The 15,704-nt window shown below is 57.3% G+C and overlaps 5 protein-coding genes across 5 annotated transcripts; 3 read left to right on the forward strand and 2 right to left on the reverse strand.

Annotated features, from left to right (window-relative positions):
- Positions 1–209: 209 nt before the first annotated feature.
- MJAP1_003084 (uncharacterized protein) lies at positions 210–3,797 on the reverse strand (the record flags this gene model as incomplete). The annotated part of the gene is made up of 1 exon (XM_060267013.1): positions 210–3,797. One exon carries the CDS (start codon positions 3,795–3,797, stop codon positions 210–212), a length of 3,588 nt encoding a protein of 1,195 aa, XP_060122996.1.
- Positions 3,798–4,398: 601 nt separating this feature from the next.
- apm1 (AP-1 adaptor complex mu subunit Apm1) lies at positions 4,399–5,977 on the forward strand (the record flags this gene model as incomplete). Its single annotated transcript, XM_060267014.1, has 8 exons — positions 4,399–4,603; positions 4,637–4,835; positions 4,869–5,143; positions 5,168–5,472; positions 5,508–5,631; positions 5,668–5,787; positions 5,843–5,865; positions 5,909–5,977. 8 exons carry the CDS (start codon positions 4,399–4,401, stop codon positions 5,975–5,977), a joined length of 1,320 nt encoding a protein of 439 aa, XP_060122997.1.
- A 1,187-nt stretch (positions 5,978–7,164) lies between these two features.
- On the forward strand, positions 7,165–10,056 carry MJAP1_003086 (uncharacterized protein; the record flags this gene model as incomplete). Its single annotated transcript, XM_060267015.1, has 1 exon — positions 7,165–10,056. One exon carries the CDS (start codon positions 7,165–7,167, stop codon positions 10,054–10,056), a length of 2,892 nt encoding a protein of 963 aa, XP_060122998.1.
- A 76-nt stretch (positions 10,057–10,132) lies between these two features.
- MJAP1_003087 (uncharacterized protein) lies at positions 10,133–11,038 on the reverse strand (the record flags this gene model as incomplete). The annotated part of the gene is made up of 1 exon (XM_060267016.1): positions 10,133–11,038. The coding sequence occupies one exon, from the start codon at positions 11,036–11,038 to the stop codon at positions 10,133–10,135; it is 906 nt and encodes a 301-aa protein (XP_060122999.1).
- An 88-nt stretch (positions 11,039–11,126) lies between these two features.
- MJAP1_003088 (2-dehydropantoate 2-reductase) lies at positions 11,127–12,358 on the forward strand (the record flags this gene model as incomplete). Its single annotated transcript, XM_060267017.1, has 2 exons — positions 11,127–11,361; positions 11,418–12,358. The coding sequence occupies 2 exons, from the start codon at positions 11,127–11,129 to the stop codon at positions 12,356–12,358; spliced, it is 1,176 nt and encodes a 391-aa protein (XP_060123000.1).
- Between the last annotated feature and the right edge of the window lie 3,346 nt (positions 12,359–15,704).

Here is a 15,704-nt window from a genome sequence, read left to right on the forward strand (position 1 = left end):
GCACACTGCGGCACTCGTGCGATTCAGCGACATGTAGTTCACACGTAAAAATGGCGTCAATCTGATTCATGCCCTCTCTGATAGTGGCCGTGGGCCAAGTGCTCAGTGCAAGCCATCGCTTGTACAGACTACAACCTATGCGTGTCCTATTAACTAACAAGGGGTACGGTCAGCAGGGGGCGGGGGGGAGGGGCAGGGAATAGACGGGATTAGGGCTCAGCCTTTAGGTGCACCTTGTTGCTCGCATCGGATCCGGCTTTGTCTTCGTGCCCGGCAGACATGTTCGTGCCTGCATGATTGCTTCCAGAGGTACCGGCACTGCCCAGCAGCCCGCTACCACTTCCCGCAGCATCATTTCCACCATCAAAGTCAAAGTCAAAGATGTCCGACACGCCAAACATGCTCGCAAAGTCGTCCGTTCCGCCCACACCGGCGCCCATTCCGCCATTAATGCCGAGTGCACTGGGGTTGCCGAGGTCCGAGGACATCGTCGCATCCAGCCCGTTCGTCATGTCGTCCATCGCCGAGGGCATACCCAGCACGGAATGCGGCTGCAACGACTGTAGACTCGCTTGCATACCGGACGCACCTTGGCCTAGCATGCTCTGCGAAAGTCCTTTGCCACTCATCGACAGCATACCATTGTTCGACGAGGGCACACCGCCGTCGCTCTTGGAACTGCTTGCATCCCAGTCGCCTTGCTCACCACCCTTCTCCTGGTTCCCTTCGCCATCACCACCCAGCGCACGGTTGGACATCACCGGCGTCTTGCCTGTACTTGTCCGCCCTTGTTTCTTTTTCTGCTTTCCAGCACCAGGCGTCGACGGCGAGTCCATGCCTTGCGCAGACGCATGCGCCTGCCAGGGGCTCGCATTAGGATCGCCTTGGCCAAGCGGACGGCCGGCATTAGGGGCTTGCGAGGGCGCACGTTGAGCTGAGGGCGCACGCTGCTTGTTCGCAACGTTGGCATGCATTGTGACAGGTGTCGAGGGCGCAGTTGCACTACCGCGCACTGCTGCAGCGGAGGGGGGAGCACCGTTCTCACTCGCGCCTTGCTTCGCCGAGTCAGGCACTCCCATCATCGAGTGCGCGCGGTTGCCCATGCCCTGCATATGCGCCTGGTTTTGCGGCATTCCAGGCCGGCGCTGCTGCTGCTGCTGCTGCTGCTGCTGCTGCTGAAAAGCCATTGCAGCATTAGGGTTGTTCAGCGCCATTTGCTGCTGGAAGTAGGGGTTCGCCGCAGAGGCGTTCACATTGTTTCCGGAAAAATCCAACTCGTTGAACGTAGCACCGGAGCGCAAGTTAGTAGCCACATGGGATCCACCGGGCGTATTTGCCATGAACCCCGGTTTTTGCTGCTGCTGCTGCTGCTGCTGCTGCTGCTGCTGCTGTTGCTGTTGCTGCAGCATCACCTGGTGGTTCATCAACGCAGCCATGGCATTAGGGCCCTGCACCTGCTGCTGCTGCTGCTGTTGCTGCTGGCCCTGCCCAGGCTGCGCACCAACCTGCTGCCCTTGCATGCCCTGTGTATGCTGTCCCTGTTGCTGAGCCTGCTGCTGAGCCTGCTGCTGAGCCTGCTGCTGCTGGAGCTGGAGCTGGAGCTGGAACATTGGGTTCATGCCTTGGTTTTGGCCCCCGCCCGAGAAACCCGCCTGGGTCTGCTGCTGCGCAGGGTCATTCTGCAACAAGGTCACGATTGACTGCGCCTTGCTTTGAAGCTGCTGAGCATTGACCAAGAACTGCTGCGCGATCGCCGGCGACGGGGCACTCTGCGCCTTCATCCACTCGTTTTTAACAGCCGTTTGCAACGCCTGGTATTGCATCACAAGCATCTGGCGCTGCTGAGGGTTGAGTTGAGCAGCAGTCTGCTGCGCCGCACCCGGAAGGTGTCCTTGGGCGCCGTTCTGAGAAGGGTCGCGGTTAAAAGGTGTCATGGGCCGTCCGGCCATATCATGCTGGCCTGCAGCGCCCTGCATGCTCGGGGTATCCTGTCCCGGAGCATTCATGGAGTTGGCATTGGCATGCTGCGACTCATCGTGCATACCAGAGCCAGGCGCCTTGTTGTTCGGACCCAGCTGCATTGAAGGTGTCATGCGCTGCGGCTGCCGGTTAAACAGGGCCTGTATCGCAGCGGGCGATGAGGGTTGCGTCTTGTTCGCTTGCGCAGCCTGATTCTGCATCTGCTGCTGCTGCAGCAAGAGCCGCGCCTGCATCTGTGCATCAGGTCGGTTCGCCTGCTGCGCCTGCTGCGCCTGCAGTGCAGCAGCATTGGGAATGAGGCTGCCAAACAATGAAAGACGCGCCGCAGGAGCCATGTTCTTGAGCTCTTCCAGCGGAATACCCTGACGCAACGCCGCCGTAATCAGTAGGTTTTGCTGCTGCTGTGGCGTCAGCGCACCCGGATTCCAGCCTTGGCCAAGTTGCGCACGCGCGAGTGCCTGCTGCATTTGAAGCTGCTGCTGTTGTGTCGCGTGCGCATTCGTCATCGGCATCTGACCCCCTTGCGCATGCTGCGGCACGGCCTGCTGCTGCTGCTGCTGCACCTGTGTCTGATCCATCTGCACCGGCATCTGGGGCGCAGGCGTCTGCTGCTGTGATCCAGGGGCACGTTGCGGCAACGCGCCCTGGCCCTGGGGCTGCTGCGCAGGCTGGGTGAGCGGAGGTTGAGGTGGTTTCGTCGGCGTCTGCTGGCCGGCCTGCTGCTCGGCCTGCCGCGCTGGTGCCTGCTGGGCATGCTGCTGCTGGGCATGCGCCTGCTGATTCGCCGCGAGCGGCTGAGGTGCAGGCGTCGCAGAGGGCAACGTCGCAGGCGGGATCAGCGTGGCTGCCGCTGCCGCGTCTTGGTCACCCATCATCAGGCGTTGCGCTGCATTCGCCGATTGCAGCGGGTTGCCCGGTGCTAGGTTCAGCGCCAGATCCTGCTGGGACGACCCCGCCACCGCTGACGCCGTGGCGTCAGGAAAGAGGCTCGGTCCGAGTAAACTGCTCTTGCTCTTCGCCTTGTTGATCCGCTGCGAACGGCGGTACTCCAAGAAGTCGTTGTACTCGTTCGCCTCCTTGCTCGCTCGTCCGGCCCGCGCGGTGAACACGTCCCAGAAAACGCTCCAGTACTCAAACAAGAGCCCCTTGGGGGTCTGTAGAGGCACCTCGGGCTCTTCTGGCAGATCGCATTCCTCCCGGAAGGCCTGCGCCGTCCGTGAGAAGTTGCGCCGCCGCAGATAATCCCAGACATATACATTCAAGGTCCCTGTGTCTTCCCCCCACAGCGTCTGTTCCTGTAGCAGAGCAGAACCATGGCGCTCCCCACGCGGGGCTGGGCTCGCCGACGGCGCCTTGGACGTCGATGTCACAGGAGGCTGCAGTGCAGGGGGCTCGGATGCGCTCTTTTCGTGCTCCGCACCCTGTTCCAACGTCCTCCCCTCTTCAGCACGAGCGCGTTTGTCGCGCTGCGCCGAGTCCGAGTTGGGGGACCCCGGCCGCTTGCGCGAATCCGACGCGCTGTCGACCGAGGTTTCAGCTGCATCAGAGGTATCCTTGGGCTTTTGTGCCTCTTCATCCACGGAGATCGCCACGACCGACGTGTCTTCTGCCGCGTCGTCGTCGCCTCCGGTGTCGCCCGAGGGGCCGGTCGCTGGATCGTCTGGGGTTTCGTCTGTAGCTTTGGTGTCATTGGACTTGGGGACATCCTGCAACGCCTTGTCCACAGCTTCCCCACCGCCCTTGTCCTTACCAGAGGGAGACATGCGCGTTGGCTGCGTCACGCCTTCGTCGTGGTCTTGTTGGTCTGCGTAGGTCATGTCTACCACTGGTTAGGAAGACTCCGCAGTGGCCTGGGATACGTTAAAGATACCTTTGCGTTTGAGTTTGGTCAACTGCTGCAGGCGCTGTAACGCTAATGCTCGTGCTTTTCAACGTGCAGAGGACCTAGCAAACACAAGGCATCCACGTCTCCGATTCTATCTGTACGGATCAGTGACACCCAGCCTCGTGCGTTGTGTTGACGAGGTGAAGGAGAAGAACAACGCTTCACCAACCGCGTGCTCTCAGATGCGTGTGGAAGACGACAGGGATTCCCGCGCCCATCACCAGCGGCGCGTTCGCCTCGCAGCTGTGCTTTCTAGGAATTAATTTTGATTGGCTTTAGATCATCCTCAACCTTCTGACCGAAATCGCGTGCATGACCTTCCAGCACGGCGAAAAAGTGAGCCATGAAAGCGACCTAGCCTATCTATACGTTCTATAGAACCCTATCGCACAAGATCCAGGCTGTGGATCTTTTCTGGGGGCGATCCTGGGCTGCCTGGGGGAAGTACAGCAATGCGGGGCGATCCACGTGATTCCCACGTGGCCCGTCGCGCGCTCCGGCGGTGGGCCTGGCGAGGTCCGCGCTTTAGGACGATGGCGAGTGTCGTGGCGATCTTGGACGTAAAGGGCAAGCCATTGATTCAGCGGTCTTATCGCGATGACGTGGATGCCTCTGCGCTGGACCGTTTCCTCCCTCTTGTGCTCGAAGTCGAAGAGGAGCATGGAACAGGCGCCATTCAGCCGTGCATGAGCTCGCAAGGTGTGAATTATATGCATGTGCGCCATAACAACTTGTACTGTACGTATACTGCTGAGGCTTGCTGACAACTAGTGCTTGCTCTTTCGCGGCGCAACACCAACGCGGCTGAGATCCTCCTGTTTCTGCACAAGCTCGCTTCCGTGCTGGAAGAGTACTTTAAGCAGCTGGAAGAAGAATCGATCCGCGACAACTTTGTCATTCTTTACGAGCTGCTGGATGAAATGATGGACTTTGGATACCCGCAGACGACCGAAAGCAAGATCTTGCAAGAGTAGGTCCTGCTTGCACCGCGTGCTGACACCAGGTATATCACACAGGAATCGCACAAGCTGGAGCTCCAGGTGCGCCCGCCCATGGCTGTTACCAACGCGGTATCCTGGCGGTCAGAGGGTATTCGATACCGCAAGAACGAGGTGTTCTTGGACGTGGTCGAAAGCGTCAACCTGCTTGTCAACGCCAACGGCCATGTCGTGCGCAGTGAAATTGTGGGCGCTGTCAAGATGAAGTGCTACCTCTCCGGCATGCCCGAGCTGCGTCTGGGCCTCAATGACAAGGTGATGTTTGAGAGCATGGGTCGAAGTACGTATCTGGCTACTGACGCAGCGTCGCGTGGAAAGGCGATCGAAATGGAAGACGTCAAGTTCCACCAGTGCGTGCGTCTCTCTCGCTTCGAGAACGACCGCACAATCTCGTTCATTCCTCCGGATGGTGAATTTGAGCTGATGAGCTACCGCCTGAATACTCAGATCAAGCCATTGATTTGGGCAGAAGCCGTGGTCGAGCGTCACGAAGGCTCGCGCATCGAATTCATGGTCAAGGTCAAGGCGCAGTTCAAGCGCCGATCGACCGCGAACAATGTCGAGATCTTCATTTCCGTACCCGATGATGCTGATTCGCCCAAGTTCCGCGTACGTATCTTTGGACAAGATGTGCTTACTCCTAGGCTGCGATTGGTTCCGTTACCTATGCGCCCGAGCTTTCGGCTATGGTGTGGAAGATTAAGCAGCTGGGCGGTGGTAAGGAGTATCTCATGCGCGCCCATTTCGGTCTGCCGAGCGTACGCAATGGTATGTGTAACGGTCTGTGCGCAAGCTTACCATAAGAGGAGTCGCTGGTGCGCCGCACCCCGATCAATGTCAAGTTTGAAATACCCTACTTCACCGTATCCGGCATCCAGGTGCGCTATCTCAAGATTGTGGAAAAGTCTGGCTACCAAGCGCTGCGTACGTGCCTCCTATTTAAGCCTGAACCAATACTAACACAGGGGTGTTTGTACAGCATGGGTCCGTTATATTACCCAGGTACGTATTCCCGTGCGCCGGTGAACAATGCTGACCTTTACAGAATGGCGAGTACGACCTGCGTACACAAAGCGAAAAGTCGCAAGCTCGGCTTGCGCACTTTGCGTCGTAGACCATAGCGCTTAGGCACCCATTTCCCCTCATAACACGTCCGCGTTTTACTTGTCGCCACGGCACAGCCCCGATCTATTTGCATTCGTATGCTGCCAATTATAGCTTTATGATCATCAATGGCGTTCATAAACGTAACGCCCACGGTCTTCCCGAGCGGCGGTCTCCCACTCGCCCTAATCCGGCAACCTCGGGCGCAGTAGATCATGACCCGGCCACCCAACAGTGCGGACGGCGTTGCCCCGTGCGGCTGCAGGTGTCTTGGGACCATGCAACTGTGCATCGCGGGGCAGCCAACAGCAAGCTTGTTTCCGCCGGCAAATTCAATCGACCCATGATTTCTGCGCGCTGTGGGCGTAACTGCCAACTTGGGGCCAATAGGGCCAATCCGTGGCACGCGTAGGCCCATCGGGACCTGTGGGATTAAATAATTTGGGTCTATTAGGTACCATTGGACCCTATCGAAAGCGGCGAATCACGCGCTGTCTGGCCGCATCCTCGGACCTGCAGGTGGTTTGTTTTCGGAAATATGGCGACATGCCCGTAGCGTTGACACGTTTGGGCGGCCGGAAAAAGTCGTTTGGGCCAATTACATCACGCTAAAGTGGATAAGGGACAAGTTCACGCACTTGCTTCAGCCATTCCGCAAGCCCTCGTCACTAGCTCGCCGGCGGAGTTTGTCAATACTCTCTCCTCGAGCAATCCTTGTCTAGATCCTAGTCGGATTCCAGGGGGTGTCGCCATCTGCCTTTTTTCCGTGGGAGCGGAAGTGTGAGTTCGGTTGGTTTGAACACCACTGAATTAATTCACTCTCCGGGCTGTGCTGAGCATTTTACTTGGCACGCCATTCACTCGCTGCTTTTCGCCGCTGTGAATGCAGCACGCTACAACCACCACCGAATTCGTATACTACCTCTAGATCTATTGATCTCACACAACTAACCCCTCCTTGCCAAGCACCCTTTCGTTGTTGCTTGGCATAAATACACCGAGTCTTTTTCACAAAGTTGCTACAGCATGTTTGCAGCTGACACAGCAACTGTGGACAACTCTATCGGCCGTCTTCTTCCTGATACGCTACCGGAAAGGGAGAGCGATGCTTCCCCTACTACAGATGCACTGAGTAAAATGCAGCTTGGTGCTTCCGCTGCCGTTTCTACCGCCGCTCCGCCTGTTCCGACGGAGCACATGGCTCAGTCGGCGCAGACGCCTGAATCTCTTTCGTTCCTGCAGGAACGCTTGACCGAGAAGCCATTCTCCCTGCAGTCTACCGCCACGGTCAACGATTCGTGGACCATGGATGGCAATCTGGCTGCGCCACGCGGTGTGCGGCCGATGGACATCTATGGCGATCTGACCATGGATAATGCGGGGCCAAACAGTGAGCCACAGCTCGAGGCGACTCTTATATCGACGCTTCGCGATGCGTCATCTCCTGAGATCGACACTGACATCAGCCGTACGTCGTCCACTTCGACGAAGGGCTCAAGCACTGAGTCGGCTCCTGTTTGGAGCTCCAAGTCGAGCTCGCAATATAGCGAGGCACCTGCCGAGCCGGCAGCGAACGAACCCGGTCTTGCGCCTAGCGCTGAAATCGCGACGAGTGCCAAGGAGCACAGCCACGCGGCCAGTGCTGAGGAGGCGAAATCGGAGGATGAGGACAAGGCGTCGCGCTTGCAAGTCAAGCGGCTGCATTCGATCCTCGAGCTACTCGACACGGAGCGTAACTATACGGAGGACCTTGACATGCTGGTCAACGTATTCTTTGCGCAGTTGCGTACCCTTCCCTACTTCATGGAAAATGGCCAGCGTCTTCGCACGGTCGTGCGCAATGCAGACGAGCTAATGGCTCTTCACCGCGATCTGACGACGCGTCTCACTGATATTGTCGAGCGTGCTATGAAGGCGGATGCCCCGAGCGATGCCGCGGACCGTGCAGTGGTCGAGTGTGCCAACACCATTACGGCACTTGCGCCACGCTTCGTGGTATACAACGAGTTTTGTGCTCGTCAAAAAGAATCTCTCGCGCATATTGACGCGGTAGAACACCGCGCGGGTGAGTGGGAGCTGTTTAAGCAGCGTACCAACGAGGCTGCGCAGCGTTTCATGGAGTCTTCCTCCGAGGATGCGAGCCCAGCGAGCAGTACTTCGCCCTCTCCCCGTGCTGCGACCCAACGGCGCTTGCTCTTCCGGGACTTTTTCATCAAGCCGATCCAACGTGTGTGCTTGTACCCCATTATTTTGCAGACCGTCCAGAAAAACTCACCAGGCGTCGGTCAAGAGGAACTGGCACAGGCTATTGAGCTCATGCGGAACGTCGGTCTTGATGTGGACCGGGCGAGCAAGCGGCGCGAGTCGGCGCTACTGACCGAGATGATCGGTGCGCGTCTTGAGTATACGACAGCCTTCTCGCCTTCTCTCCTGACGTCTCTTGGTGAATGTAAGATGTCGGGCAATCTCGACGTTTTGCACCACCACAGCCGGCTTGCACCCCTGGCAAATCCTCTTCCGATCAAGTACTATGGTTGCTTTTTGTTTGCCGATTTCTTGCTAATGGTCAAGGTACGCCGCAACCACTCCTACACGGCACGGTACTGGTTCCCTCTGGCAGACGCACGTCTAGAGCGTACGGAGCCACACGAGAGCTACCTTCGCCATGCCTTCCGACTCACGGTCCGTGGTCATCACTTTGAGATGATTGCGTCGACCGCGAAGGAATGTCACCTGTGGCTCAGTGCACTGGAGGAGCTCCTTGAACGTGGCCCAGCCAAGATGCGTCGCCTAAACGGAGCCGATGTACCTTTCCCTTGCAATCTAATCAGCGACGGGGCTGCACCCGAGGCCACGGAAGACCCCCTACGTGCCTTTTTCGCGCACCGCACCCTCAGCCCGGATTCGCAGGCCGCCGGTCGTGGTCGCGCGACCCCTGCCACTCCTCATGCCGAGATCCTGCTCCGCCACAAGTCGCCGCCCCGCCGTGCGGCGATCGACCGTGGCATGCTGTTTTCGGACGCTTGCATCTCGGCCCGCACCTCAGTCGACCAAGATGGCATGCTCTCGCATACGACACTCGTCTCCCCTTCTACCCTGGGTTCCACGGTTGGCTCCAAATTCAACCTTAGCCGCCTTTCCGGCAGCGAGACGCTCTCGCTCAAACTTCCCTCGCGTGCGATCTCGGAGGAACCAACGGTGAATGCCCCCCCCTCGATGCAGAGTGAAGATGCCAGTCCTCTGGAATCGCCCATGGCCACGGCTCCATCATCGCCTACGCTGCGCTCGGTGTCTTCGTTTGCCTTCCCCTCGGAGAATGGCGAGCTGGGCGAAGGCGCCAGCCGTGGTTTCCGGCGCCGCATGCGCGATAGCTTTTCGCGCCGGAGCAGCGTGCAGCTGGACTTTGCCGAACTTGTTGCAGCACAAGAGCAAGCGCAGCAGGCGCATGCCCTGAGCCGGCGCAGCTCGTTGACGGGGCTCAGCGGACGTTCATCGGCCATCGTTTCACCTAGCGCCAGCCAGCTTCACGTGAATGAAGTGGGCCAGATGTCCAAGGTGCAAGCCCCTCCCCTCACCATCGATACTTCGGATGCGATCAAGACACCGACGCCTACGACGGGCGCTGCTTCGCTGCGTGCTTCGCTGAGCTCGACACGCTCGATGCGCGAGAATGCCAAGGCGTTCTTCTCGCCGACGACGCAGCGCTTTCCGACGTCTCCGGAAGAAGACTCGGCATCGCCCGCAGGTACGCTCAAGCGCAGCTCTTCGCTGAACTGGAGTGCACTGCGTGCTCGCAACTGGTCTACCGCATCCCTCAAAGGCCTTGCCCCGCGCCGTGGCTCGATGGATCTGGACCAGGACCTGGGCATGCCCGAGCCGCCGCGGTGCTCGTCGCGTGCCTCTCTTGCGGACACGTCGTGTCCTACTCCGTCGCTGTCGACGCATGCCTCCTCGGAGGCAGTGTCTGCCCCGGCGTCGCGTGCGCCGAGTCCGAAGCGCAAGTTTGCAATGCGTTTCTTGCAGCGCAACCGTATCTCACCTATGGCCCCTATTGACCCGCAATCATCCGCAACATGCGACCAACACTAACGTATTATACACGTTTCTAGACTTGTATGAATAGATTATGTCATAGACTCGCTCTGAGCTGATGAAGTAAAGACATTCAAGCATGAACACGAATGGAGCGGGCCGCGTCAGCGGTGACGTCCGCCATGATGTGCACATGCGCAAAGTCTATTTTTTGCGAGGCGAGCGCAGCCAGGACCAGCCTGCGATATGCCGCTTGCATCAGCACTTTTCCTCCGAGGCACAGATCATAGGGCGCAGAGCAGTGCGTCGCCCCACGCGCAATCTGCGCAGCAAGGAGCTGCGCCTGTGCCGTAACCACGCGCAGCGCGCCGGTATCTTGCTTTTCAAAGGCGAGTTTGCATACGAGGGGAGCAAGCGAGGCAATCGGATCCGGCGCCTGCTCAGCGTACACGACACTGATTAACTCATCAGGGCTGCGCACGTTCCAGTGCGCCAGGATCGCCGCCAAGAGGTTCTCCACGTCCGAATCGCGGTGCAGCACGGCGCGAAGTGCGGCGCGGCCAATGCCATACGCACTCCCCTCGTCACCTAAAATCCAGCCCAATCCGCCAATTTGTGTGACATGTTGCAGCCCATCAGACGTATGACCAAAGACGTGCACGGCACTCCCGGTACCTGCAATGACTGCGAGGCCACTCCGCTCGAGGTTCGCACAGAGCAGTGTCACGTCGTTCGTCACACGTACATGTTCGTAGGCCAGGCCCAACACGCGTGATGCATGCTTCTGTGCCTCCTCTACTGCTTGCGCACTCTCGATCCCCGCCGATCCGATCCAGGCGCGCAGGATTGGCCGAGGCGCCGAGGCGGCTGCGTGTTGAACGGCCTCGCAGATCACTTGTGCCCACTCCTCGGGCGATTTTCGGGTATAGTTGCTGGGACCTGCGTATCCTCTTCCTACGACGCGCCTTTGCTCGTCCACCAGCACCGCCTCGGTCTTGGTTCCCCCGCCGTCCACCGCAAGGAAGCACGGCGCGTCCATGCTGGGGTGTGGAGAAATGTTGGACACGTGAATCAGGCTTAAGGGATGCAGCGTAACGTCATTCGAATCTATCCATCGAACTTGGGCCATGGCGACTCAAGGACCCCACGTACTTGTGCTCGGCTTTGGCGGCGTCGGCGCGCTCTATGCGTATGTGCTCCAGAAAGGAGGAGCGAGTATCACGGCGGTCTGCCGCTCGAACTATGAGACGGTGAAGGAGAAAGGCATCGATGTCGTGTCCGAGAAGTACGGTACCCATCGCCAGTGGCGCCCAGACCATGTCGTGCGGTCACCGGAGGAGGTGAACGATGTGCCCTTTGATTGTATGTGCCTGCCCCTGACTCAGACGTTGTGTGCACCTTCAAATGTGTTCCGGAAGTGCGCCCGAGCAGTGCTACGATCCGCCCGTTCTTGGAGAAGAACCTGTCCTTTTCGCCCAAGAAGCTGCCGCTTGTTGTCCTGATCCAGAACGGTGTGGGTATTGAACAGGAGGTCTATGACTCGCTCGTGACCTCGAAAACTCCCCTGGCGAGCGGTGTGGTGAGTGGCCTGACGTGGGTCGGAGTCACGCTTCTTGGCGAGGGTACGCGCATCGAGCACGGCCTGATGGAACGCCTAAAGATCGGTCTCTACCCTCCGCCGCTCGACGAAGCCCCGCCCAAGGAGCTCGGCGAGGACTTTGACAGGCTCGTTCAGCTGTTTGCCAAGGGCGACTCGGAAGTCGAGGCGTCCAACGACATTGTCAGCGTGCGCTGGAGCAAGGTGCTGTGGAATATCAGCTGGGGTGGTGTTTCTACCCTCGCGCGCCAGCCGGTGTCAATCATGCTGCAAGCAGAGATGCTGCCCTACACGTGTGGTGTGGTGCGTGGCATTATGCTCGAGCTCCTGGCAATCGCCCGTGCGGACGGTATCGAAGAGAAACGCTTGCCCGCTGGAACGGTCGACTACGTCTACGAACTGACGTTTAAGAGCTCCCGTGCCAAGATCCGCTTAAGCAAGAATCCCGATGAGTTCTACGAGACGGGTCAGGCGACCTACCTTCCCGACGACTTCAAGCCCAGCATCCTTGTCGACCTGGAGCGCCAGCGTCCTATGGAGCTGGACTCGATCTTTGGCAACCTGATCAGCATCGCGCGCAAGAAGAATGTCGATACGCCGCGCCTAGACTTGATTGTCACCGCCTTGAAGCCCTCGCAACTCGAGTTTGTGCGCGCCTCCAAGGGCAATCCGGAGCCGAACACGTCGGCTCCGGACTACAATGTCTATGACGCCAACCCCAGCCTGAACAAGACGGGCGGCGCGCCGGTTCTCTCGCAGTAACTTCGTAGCACCCAATCCGCCATGTGAATGTGGAGGTCCAGTGCGTCGCTTCCGCTTTTGCCTCCCATCCACGCCATGGCCCCGCGTCCGACGTTTGTGGACTATTTGCACCGCGCCACTGTGCTTGGCCTTGTCGGCGTTGCTGTATGTTTGAGCTCAAGAGAGTACTAACTGTTTAGGCTTGGGGCATTTGGCTTACGGGTGCTGTCTACGTCAGCCGTCTTGGACATACCGAACGTGTAGGTTGGCTTTGTGGCGGCTAACTCCAGTTCCCTATTGGCACGCAGAACGGCGAACGTGAGACTCTTACGGATGTGGTATGTGCGATGGATTGTGCAGCTAATCAATAGGCGCGGCGTCTCTTGATCAAGGGCGAGGAAGGCAAGGTGGAGACCACCGAGTCGGACCCGACGAAGAAGGTGTAGTGGCCACGTTTCTGCGAGGCTATACACAAGTCATGTAGCTGAAAGCGTTTTGCATGAATTTATTACATGAACGTTCAAGCACCGTTCTACATGTCATACACTCTTGTCCGAACACCTACAAAACTATTCACCGTGTCGTTCCTCCGTTGCTCTCAGCAATACGTTGGTCGGCTCACTCGGTGATAGTCCAGGATTTGGTTAGGGCTGTTGAACACAGTCTCCAGCGGAACAGCCAGTTCCGGGAGCTCAGTGACAGATGAATAGGTGCTCGGCTCATCGTCCGCCGAGAATCGACCAGGGTTGAGCGCATCTGCAGAAGTGCCGTTCTTGGTCGAAATCTCGGGCGTTTTGGAATGCGACAGAATATCTTGGATGTCCATTTGGCCCACATCGGAGTTCAAGGGCACACCCACTTGTCCACCAGCATCCAAATGCTCCATAAACCGACGTACGCGGTAGGACATGGTAGCGAGACGTGCCAAGAGGCCACCATACCTAAGTTCAAGCGTTTCCCAACCAAAGGGTTTGTAGGTCTCCATCCACATCTTGCGGTGGTAGCTCCAAAGCAAAGTACACGTCTCACGTAACTCGTCCAGTTCATCAGCAAGGCCCCGGAATGTCTTCCAATCATACTGCGTGTAGGCCAAATGGAACTTGTGTCGCAGGGTGGGTTTGATAGAAAGAGCCTTGGCGATCAAATAAGGAAAGACTAGGCGTGAGTTCAAGGGGTAATCCGATTGGCCGTGCCGTGCGCCAGGAAGTTTATGTGTTTGTGACTTGTTTACCAATGTTCGTAACTGGTTTGAAAGGTTGGTGTAATGCGCTTCCACATCAATTCCCATGGATAGAATAGTCGGGTTGACAAATCCAAGCATCGGTTCCTCCCACAAAAGCCACTTCGACGTATTAGGTGCAAAGTGAATCCGGTCATCTAACTCGGGCAGCGTGGAGAAAAGGTCGTCCAATTTGGACGCGGTGACATAGTCGTCGAACGATGCCCCGGTAATTCCGCTAAATTTGGCTTTGAGCAGGATCGGGTCAACGTCCTTGTTCGGGGTATAAGCAAGGTCGGCATAATACTGCCATGCGGGAAGCGTGGAGAAGATGTCCATTTCGTTTCCCTCATCACCCCACACGGTGATGAAGACGTGTTTCACGTTGCCCTTGTGCGACTTGCATGCGTCGATATTCGCGCGGCAGGTCAAAAAGGTGAACGGCAATGCAGTCCAGAACCGACTCCAGGTCCAGCTTCCTGCGGCGACCCAAGGGGACCGATCGCGGAACTTGGAATGGATGGCGATCCTGCTCGTATACGAAGACTCGGAGACGTGGTAGTAGTCCCAGTATACAAGATCCACATTCGGCGGAATTCCCTTTACCGAGGCGTGCGAAGACTCTGCGTGCTCGTTGTTCTCGCCCAAGGTGGCTCGAGAGAGATTGAAAAGCATATCGCTCCAGATCATCGGCTGCAGTCCTTTGTCAAGACAGATCTTGTTCAGTTTTTGCAGGTGCTCGATAAAGATTTGGTTCGGATCTTTTCCGTTCTGTTGTCCATAGAGCATATAATACCGTCCATACCCAACGCCATGCGCTTCGTCCATGCCCAAGTGAATCCGCTTGGACCTGAACGGGGACGTAATATGGGTAATCATCTTGTCGAGCATTTCATACGTGCTGCTCGACTCAGCCAAAAGCACCTCGGAGGTGTCTCTCATGGGAAGAAACCGGGGCCATTGGAGGACCTGGCCCAGGTGCCCCAATGTCTGGATACATGGGATCACTTCGATGCCGAACCGGTAAGCATAGTCATCAATCTGCTGAAGTTCGGACTGCGAGTACTTTCCGCGCAAGTATCCGAAGAAAGGCTCGTTCTGTATCTCGTACGAGTCTTCCGTGTACAGCTGGAGCATATTGAACCCCATCAATGCCAGTGTCCTGCAAAAGTACTTGATGATGTTTAAGTTCAGCACACCGTTCCTAGAACAATCGATCATGGTACCAACTGTCTCAAAGTGGCACTTCTCCGAGTGGTTAAAGAGGAGTTGGTGCGCCAAAGCCGGTACCAGCAGCACATTATCAGCTGCGTCGTATAGGAGCGGATCCTGCATCAGTTCGACAGCCTCGCTGGAGCAAGATTCTGGAGTCACAATGCGATGGATAGCTCGTGTGACACCGAGGATATAACCCAGAGCACGAAAGGCACTCGTAATGCGATCAGGGTGGTAGTGAATGGAAATCGTGTAAGGCACGGTAGACTGCCGTGACTGAGCGCCGAATTCAGACGGCGATGCAAACGATGCCTTGTTTGTCACGGTGCAGAAAGTATCGACTGCAATGGTCGGTTCTGGGACAAACTGGACATTCCACACATAGCGAGCGTGACCGTCAATGGTCACTTGCTGCAAGCTGTTCTGGTCAGAAACCACAAAGGCACCCTTTCGGGGAAAGTGTTTTGAGAACTCCTGGATTGGATAAAGCAGGTTTTCAGGCAAATACTTAATCGACACATGCAGCGCTATTCCCAAGTTCTGTGAGCATATCAGCTCAGGAAACTCAGGAAAAAGCGCCGCTACATTGCCATTGACGTGCTGATGTTCCATCCAAGCACAGTCTGGTGGATAGGAGAGAGATTAGACCACCGGTCCGTTATAGGAGACACTCTCCAGTAAACGCCACCGACGTTGCTTTGCCGGACAACGGACGCTGGAGACCACCCGGCGGCGTTGGCGCAACTGGGATTGTTTGGTCGCAAATCGCTGGCAGCACGTGGTAAATATGTTCCGCCCGCCCACTGGTTGGTTGTCACGCCCTCGAAACCCGATATATGCAAAGACCCCAGGGCTCTACAGATCGGGCGTAATGATACCAATCAAACCGGTTAATTAATCAAGAATCCAGAGAAAATTTTCCCGTCTACTGAT

Source organism: Malassezia japonica, chromosome 5, assembly GCF_029542785.1.
Source record: "Malassezia japonica chromosome 5, complete sequence".
Classification (NCBI taxonomy): Eukaryota; Fungi; Basidiomycota; class Malasseziomycetes; order Malasseziales; family Malasseziaceae; genus Malassezia; species Malassezia japonica.